The sequence below is a fragment of the Corvus kubaryi genome, unplaced genomic scaffold (assembly GCF_017639235.1).
Source record: "Corvus kubaryi isolate FWS band 111438036 unplaced genomic scaffold, C.kubaryi_AGA036_p1.0 37396, whole genome shotgun sequence".
NCBI classification, from domain to species: Eukaryota; Metazoa; Chordata; class Aves; order Passeriformes; family Corvidae; genus Corvus; species Corvus kubaryi.
In genome coordinates this window covers 4,004,073-4,012,635 of record NW_024581135.1, presented here as the reverse complement: position 1 = coordinate 4,012,635, position 8,563 = coordinate 4,004,073, and the positions used below count along the sequence as shown (strand labels likewise).

General features: G+C 42.7%; 1 protein-coding gene across 6 annotated transcripts in view; it reads left to right on the top strand.

Moving 5' to 3' along the window:
- The first annotated feature begins 5,363 nt into the window (after positions 1 to 5,363).
- The window catches only part of KYNU (kynureninase), a 58,362-nt gene continuing 55,162 nt past the window's right edge, over positions 5,364 to 8,563 (top strand). The window contains exon 1 of one of the 6 annotated variants that reach the window (XM_042041208.1): positions 5,364 to 5,382. Coding sequence is in view for 3 of the 6 variants with exons in the window: in XM_042041211.1 (XP_041897145.1) it covers positions 5,459 to 5,548 (90 nt within the window). In the remaining 3 variants the exon portion in view is untranslated. Of the gene's footprint in view, positions 5,383 to 5,416; positions 5,549 to 8,387; positions 8,450 to 8,563 lie in introns of those variants that run through there. The other 5 variants (XM_042041211.1, XM_042041206.1, XM_042041205.1 and 2 more) reach the window with 5 other exon arrangements.

The window sequence follows — 8,563 nt, the reverse complement described above, 5'->3', positions numbered from 1 at the left end:
GCTATGTGTATTTTATTTTATTTTATTTTATTTTATTTTATTTTATTTTATTTTATTTTATTTTATTTTATTTTATTTTTTTCATTTCATTTCATTTCATTTCATTTCATTTCATTTCGTTTTACTTTTCTTACAGCCCACGCGAAGTAAAAGCTCAGCTTGTTATTTTCCGTCCTGCCCTTTCTTCCTTTTCCCCTCCCTGAGCCTTGTTCTAGGCGGTAACTGCTGCAAGAGCTTAAAAACAAGAGTGAAAAGTGTGAGGTGCATTCACTTTTATGGAGCTGCAAACAAGGGGCAGGGGAAGGAGGGAAAAGGCACCGGGATTGTTTGTCTGCCTCAGTTCCGTTCATGTCAGCTATTTGTAAGCCTGCAATGGTGTGAAGAGCATCATAAAAGACATGGTACACAAACATTTAGGACAAAAGGAAAGTTCTGGTGCTGTGGGAAGCCTCTCAGTGAGGTATTGTTGTTGTTATCCCATTGCATCTGGCTTGCTGCTGGTGTCTGATTTCCCCTTTCTCAGAAGCTCTGTGACCACAGGCAGGAAATGTGCTACAAGCAGATGGAGAAGTGGGCGGTTGTGTTTTTCTGTGAGATCTGGACACACAGCTGGTCACTGGCGGGTGAGGACACCGTGGCTAGATAGAAAGAGGCTACATCTGATACACAGACACCTTTGAGATGACCTTGCAGAAAGAGTAATTAGGATGTTTGCTGGAAATCCATCCCCAAGGCGCTCACTTTGATTTTTAAGACTTTATAAAACACAGCAAGCTGCTGCCATGACAAAAGGGGGTGTAATGAGAAAAGGGAGTGCCACGTCCCCCATTTTACTTTCAGTCTCTCAAATGCCCCTGTGGCCATCCCAGTTCTGATCTCTCAGGTAGGGACAGGCACACTCCCCCTCCCATCCCTGCCTTTGGTAAAAACCACTCGAAATATCCTTGCTGTCCGGAGCGAACACTGAGACCAAATATTTGACCATAGGCAGGGGAAATCTCTTATTCTTTGCAAAACATTAAGATCAACAACAGTGATAATCCATTCCGTAGAGCAAGAGGCTTTTAAAAAAATATTTATATCTGTGCATCCAGCTTGGACATACAGGTGAGGGCACCCGAGGTACAGCAGCCATCTTTGGTTAGTAGCAGCTAACTTGGAGAGACACAAGGAAATTTCATCTATTCAAAATGTGTTCCTCCTGCTGTTGCAGCTACCATGGAGTTATCAGAGCCGTGGGGAGTTACTGCTCTTGTTTTCTTTACGTGGAAATCACTTGACTCTCATTGCCTTATTGTCCCTCTCTCGGTATTACTATTATTGGTGCAGTGGTGCAATAGCTCTCCTTAAAAGTTACTGCAGAAAACTGAATAATTTCTTATTTCTGTGATTCTATTTTCTTTTCATAGAGGCACTACATTGACAATAGATTTTAGAGGACAAATATTGTGTTTAATGAATCAGAAAGAAATGAAAATGATAACTGATACAGAGCCTGAAGATAAACAATATTAGGAGCAGGTCACATAACAGGAAAAACCCATATGTATTTAGGGAGATGTGCCTAACAGTCTGACCTAAAAGAAAATAGGGAAAATCCATTCAGACAAGGAGGAAGATTTCAGGAGCTCGTTTTGGCTACTTAAAGGGCAGTTAATTATTTAGCAGGAGCTACTAATGACTGCATCATAAATAAACAAAGAAATAAACACTGGATCATCATTATAGGGAGTTAAGTTTCTATAAAGTAAAGTTTAACGGACTGAGTGAGGGTTTTTCAGTCTTAATCAGAAGACCAAAAGTTAAAATCAGACAACCAGAGCAATCCACTCCCACAAATAGGCCAAATATACATGTTCTTTTCAAATAACTTCAGAAGGAAAAAGCAGCTCCCTGAGATCTGAGGGAGAGGGAGGGGAACCACTTAAGTGAGGGCAGGTGTAGGGCACCCTCATCACACAGGGTTTAAACGGGACCTGAGGTAAGAGAGGAGTTTTCAGGCAGAGCAGGGGTGTTGATGGAGCAGAGAGAAAACAAAAGTGGTAAGAAAGTTGTTATAGCAAGCTCAGCAGGGAGGAGACCAAAGGTTTTATGCTGTTGTTTACCCAGCGATTGCTGTGAAGCCTGAGGTGAAATGCATCGTGCCATCACAAGGTGCAGATGGCATGCTTTAAAAAATAGCTGGGGGGCTGGCCTTGTAAATACAGACAATCTTGGTTTTTCTGAGCATCTGTGCCTGAGCAGAGTTCTGTGCTGCAGGTGCAGTGTGTGCTGCTTGGACACATCACTGCTTTGCTGCTCCTCTTCTGACTGTAAGAGCCACAGTTTTCCTGCCTGAGGGCCTTCCAGGCCATCTCATTCTGGGTAAGACCTGCCTATTCCTGTTAAAGAGAATACTTCTTTGTTTGCTGGGTCATTTTACCCTCTTGACAGCAAGAAGGCTCAGGGCTAGCAGTGCCAAGGCAAGCTTCCATGACCTGATGGACCCAGTGTCCTGGCATCCCATCTGGCACGGGGTGAGTTTGCTTTAGGGTGCCCTTGGTTATTTGTTGTTGTCACATGCCTCCAGAAGAAGGCATATGTTTTGTCAAATTAATTTGTTACAGCCTTTACTGGTGCTTCTGTGGAAAAACTCCCACAGTTTCTTCCAGTCAAGGGACAAGGCTCCCGTGGCTGGGGCTTGAGTGGTCTCTGGTCAGTCTGGGAGTGGCAGTGATGGAAGGCAGATGGGCACAGCAAATAATTGGGGTGAAGGCTGAGATGAAGCAGTGTCAGCAGCACACTCGTGGATGTGGCTGGCAGTGTGTGGCTCAGTGTAGTTATGACACAAGGAAGCTGTTGGTATGGGAAATGCATTTTCCTGCCCACCCCTCAATCCCTTCTCTGCCCCACCTATCCCACACAGCCCTTAGTTACGGACACGGAGAGCTCCTTTTTTTCTTCTTTTTCCTTCTCTAAAGTGTCTGTCAGATCTCCCTGCTTTCCCATCACTCTCCTAACAGCGCCTCTGAGAGCAGGAGGGCTGAGCTGCCCTCGGTTGCATTCTCGGCCTGCTCTCTGCCACATCAACCTGTGCCCACTGGGACTTTGGCCATCTCGTGCAGCCTCACTCCCTTGTACATTGATCTTGCTGTAACTTACAGCAGCTCCTTCTTCTCTTCCTGTCCTCTGGCTGCTTCACAGCAACACAGGAAAAAAAAATCCAGACCATTTTACTTGTTCTGCAGCTACAAAAACGTATCTAGGCTATATGTTTGCTGATGTTTGAGCCTTGAATTTGGGGGCAAAGGTTTTTGTCTCTGTTTTTCTTTCATTCCATCAGAAGGGTTGAGAAGAATAGCTGGGAAGGAGAAGTTGAGAATTTATTCCAATTCTCATAAAAGTCTGCAAACATATGGCCTTTGCCAGCACAGCTGCTTTCACCACCACCGACAATCAAGGTTAAAACGCATGATGCTCATTCAAAGGGAAATACAGTGGGAAAATTTTCACTCCACTGTTTGTGTAGTTTTATTTCTAAAGGCAAATTGAAAAGCTGCCGTGTATTTCAGCTTGGTTTGACCTAAATGGCCAACCAAACAAGAAATAAATACCCTTTTGACTTTGAGTTGAGACTGTTTGACTTTGGATCCCTTTTGCTTCAGTAGCTGAAGTGCCCCAATCTCCTGCTTCTTTCTCAGACCATATTCCTGGTGGGATAAAATTTCTTGAGCAGCAGTCCCATTGTCTTGCTGGTGGAGTAAACAAGACGAGTTAGTGGGAAGCCCCAGAAAAAGTCATTTGAGAGTGTGAAAGAGGGCAATGGTACTGCAGGAGCTGATGGATAGAGGTCAGCTCTGTTTTGGGTCAATATTAAGTGCTCTGTGTGGTTGTTTTGTTGGGCTTTTTTCTCACAAAGAAGATGAAATGTTACAGTTCAAGAGTGTCGCATCTATTGGTGCTTACTGAAAATGGAAATCCAGATAATAAACAAGCATTACTGCAGGGGTCTGGGCACACAGAACTCTAGGATGGAGAGGTATCTCTGAATTACATTGTTAGTCCACAACTCTGACCCTCCTGCCCCTATATCTCTCCTCACTGTTGCGTTATATTTTTTTGTGGTTTTCTTTTTTTCTTTTTTTTTTTCTTTTTTTTAACCCTGCTCTGAAGCTTCAGAGGCTGGATAGAAACAATTTTTCTTGTCCACATTCCTGCATTCTAGCTGTGTGTAGGAATGGGTGTTACTCAAGCTTGAATGGAGGGGATTGAGTAAACACGTGGCTGGTTTGAGATAATGTTTATAGAGAGCAAAGAGAGGTATCAACTCTGTTCTTTCCTAATTTCACCTTTAATTCTTCTTCTGTTTTCCACTCTGGCAAATCTGCATTCCATGTAAATTCCCACCACTCCCTCTGCCATGTGGTTGCAAACACAACTGGCTTCTTGCTGTTCTGCTATCGATTGTCTCCTTCACGAAAGTGAAAGAGTTTGGTCTAAAACCACTTTCATCACAACTGTGTTTATTTTCCCATGCCCATACGGAAGAGGGGCGTCTTCCGAATTTAACCAGAGCTTTAAATTTTGCCATGCTGACAAAGGAAAAGATAATAATAAAAGAAATAATTCCATACATAGCTGGTTTTTGGTTAACTCGGAGGTTATGTGGCTGGTGGGGTCAGAGTCTGGGGAACCAGGCACGTGACTGTGGCTGTTTCTTCATGCAACAACGAGTATTTGCTCAGGAGTTTCATCACCCTCTCCCAGGAACAGCTGCTGACCACAGGGTAATGTGGTTTCACTGCAGAGGAGAAAAGATGAATTTTCTATGTAAAATTACTTTTAGCACCATAGCGCTTCTTGACATGAAGGTCAATAAGTGCCTAAATTACTCTAAGTAACTGAGTTTATTATAATTCCTCTCTGTCACATTCCCTTGCTGCTGCTGTGACACTGTGCTGTATAACTTATTTAATTATACAGTGGTGGTTGCTGCTGCGTGTCTGTTGTTGGGGATGCTATGAATATTTAGATTTTTCTTTCTCTCCAGTTCCGTAATTTAAACAAATTCACTGAAGTGTATTTAACCTGAAGTAACCTAGGCTGCATGCTGCCTTGGGCTGTGCTGTTTTAGAAACTTCCTTCTGCAAAATCATAGTCAACCAAAGCAATTTCTTTGGTGTAAAGATGGGAAAAGAATAAGCCCTTACACGCCATGCAGTTCTGGAGTTCCTCTTTTGTTTGTTTTCTAAACCAGCCTCAATTACGGTGCTATTGGTGCTTTCAGTGGGTGTATTTTGACAGCCTGGACCTGTGCTGCAAACTTCCCCACTCACACGTGTGCACACCCCCAGTTTTCATTCCCAAAGGGCGCATTTGGACACCAGCCTCAACGTATCAAAGGTCTGTGGGCTGAGCTGTGTTTAGCAACCTGGAGAACAGCTATTGGAGGGCAGAAAGTGCAGGACGGGCTATTTCCATGACAAACCCTTTTCCTCTGAGGATATTGATACAGCGTAAAGTAGGGATTCATTGTGTGCCTGTCAGCACTGTGCTGGGTAGGAAGACTGTGAGTAACATCTTGGAATATTTAAAGAAAATGCTTAAGGGGAGGGTTGAGGGAACTTTTTTTTTTTGACAAAGACATCAAGACAGAGGGGAGATCCATAAAGACACAAGCGGATCTAAAACAGGATGAATTATCATTCTTATAATTAAGCCTAATGGACCTTCCTGAGAAGGTTTGATAAGATGACTTGCTAATATTCACACTTTTTTTTTTTATTTAGTCAGTAAATTATGCATAAAGGACAAAACTGAAATAATCACCCAGACATTTGTGTCACTTGTGCCTGACTAATTCTCATCCATTGTCTTTCATAGTTTTAAAATGGGAAATAAGTAGTAGGGGCCAATGTCTGTGCTGTTAAAGCATGGAAAAAATGACTGTTTTCTTAATTTAAGTTGTATGTTACCTTTTTGAAGATGAAAGATTGCCTACAGTCATAGCTGAGTTTTTACATGGAATCAGGGTGTAGTACAAGCAAGCCCCGTGGAAGAGTCAAAAGAGCAATGGAAGAAGAAAAAAGTAAAAATATACTGACTTCATGTCATCTGTTAAGTCAAAAAGTGTAATAAAGTTTCAAGGAAAAGAAGGAAACCTGGTCTAGTGGAAGGTGTCCCTGCCCATGGCAGGGGTTGGAACAAAATGGTCTTTAAGGTCTCTTCCAACCCAAACCATTTTGGGGTTATATGAGAACACCTGAATGCTTTTTTTTTTTTTAGAGTAGGTGGTGGGGACAAATTGTTTCTCTCAAAATATTTTTTTTCTCTAAGCTGTATGAAAAAAAAATCCTGGTAAAGAGCCATGTTTACCAAAGTGGGAAATGCATTTTTCACTGATGGGTCTGAATTGTAGTTTGAAGAGGTTACTGAATATTGTTTTCAGTTACAACGAGATAAAGATGTGCTGTTCTTATACAAATGTGTTTGCTCTACATGTAGAAAAAAACAAATTACCCATGAATTATTATAAAATAATTGCACAGGACTCTATTCTGCAAATAAAAAAAAAAAAAACAACAAAAATGCCAGTCAGAGTAAAGCGAGGGGGAAAAACCCAACCCCTAACAATTCTGGGATTCTTCTCTATGGAGCCTAATTCCTACTCAAAGGACATAATTACTTTCTTGTGCTGATCTCAGAACTGGATCTCTGGAATTTCGTTCCTCAATAGGATTTTGATTGATTTTATTTAAGTAGTTTTATCTTATTTCATCGTGCTTGTATTAAATCAGATATCTCTGAGCACTTAATCATTTTTAACTTCTAGATCTTTGTATCTAATATTATATTTGCTGTCAAAATCTTATATCAATGAGAATCCCAATAAATGTAAGTCATTGATCAGATACAGCAATGACAGGGAACCAAAAGCCTGATCGAGGTGTTGCTGTCTGTAATAGAGACACTTACTGACTTCAGTGGGGTTTGGGTCAGGCCTCAAATGGAAACAAAACCAATCTGTGCTTGCCAGGCAGGTCAGTGGATGATGGCCATTAATCCACTGTAATTACTGGGTGACCTTGCTGAAAAATGGTGACTGGTAAGATAAATATTGGGATGCTGTGCTGTGTTCATGAGGTGTAGAGCAGGGAAGCTACAGGCTAGATGAGAAGAATACGGTTATAATACCAAATAGTCCTTCAAGCACCCTTATCATCCACCTCCTGATCACAAATTTCAGAGCAATTACCTCAGTGGTCCCAGGAGATGAATGCTGGAGACTCCCAAACCACCTTCAGGCTGTTTTCAGGAGAGGACACAGGTGTTGGCAACACTAAAGCTCCATGGTCTCCTTCCTAGGGACCATGGGGGCTGAGCATCACTGAACAAATATTCTTAACTCACAGTTCACCTGTTTAGAGAGCTGAAAAGGCTCCTTACCTTACTTCAGGAGGTATGTCACCAGGGAGCAAAATAAAAACAATAAAAAATAAAAAATCCAGGCATTAACTTGAGTGGGAAGGAGATTGTACAGAAAATATTGCATAGGCAACTGCGTGGTTCTTTACCTAGGAGGAGACAGTCAGGGAGACACGGTTTTCAGCCCCTCATCTAAGGATTTTTTAACATAATTTGCATTAAGTGCTCATTAAAAATAGAGGACTATATCTTTATTATGTATGTGCTGGACATGCTTTGATAATGGGATCAGGACATCCATGCTGAAGTTGTAAATCAGATAAACAAGCCTCTGGAAACAAAAACTAATTCTTCCTTCCAAGTGCTGATCCAAGTATTGCTTGGAAATTAGCGCTCATTTACTGGTTACGCCCATGGGTTCTTAACATCTGTAATTTGTGGAAGTGAAACTTAAGTTACCTTGCAGTGTCTGTAGATTATAATGAAGTGCCTGTATTATGATGGCCATGGTTTCTGTGAACATGACTTGCTTTTCTTGTGGTTCACAACATCTCCTGGTAACACTGTCCCTGCCCGGCTCCGTGGGGCCCCGCGTGCCCCCACAGACGCACGGGTGGGTTCAGTGTCACAGTCAATACCAAAGAGTCCAGAAGGGCGTTTGGGTGCAACCTGGCAGGAGCATTTATTGCTGCTACACTGTCCAGGGGTGCAGAGGCAAATACCAACATGAGCCCAGAACTCACAGTTTTATCTGGGGGAAAAGGTGGGACCAGGGAATGGGGGCCAATGGGGAAGCTCTGGGGGAGTGATGAGGGGTGGAGGCTGACAGGCAACCGGGGAATCCAAACTGGGATAGATGAACAGAACAGAACAATTCATCCTGGGAGAAGCCTTTCTGGTCACCCTAACATGAAGTGGTTCCTGTGGTTCTAGGGACTTGTCTTACTGAGAACTCTCTGTCCTTTGTAGTGTGTGTTCAGCAGCCACCACATCCTGGAGGCAATAAAGATCCCTGAGCCATCCTTCCTGGTGTCTGCCAAATCAGGTGCAGAAGGTCGATGCTCTTCTGACCTGCAGAAAAGCACATCTGTTACTGAGATCCCAGCAGGGAATGGACCCTCGGATGTGCTGCTCAGCTGTGGAGGAACTGAGGAGCAGT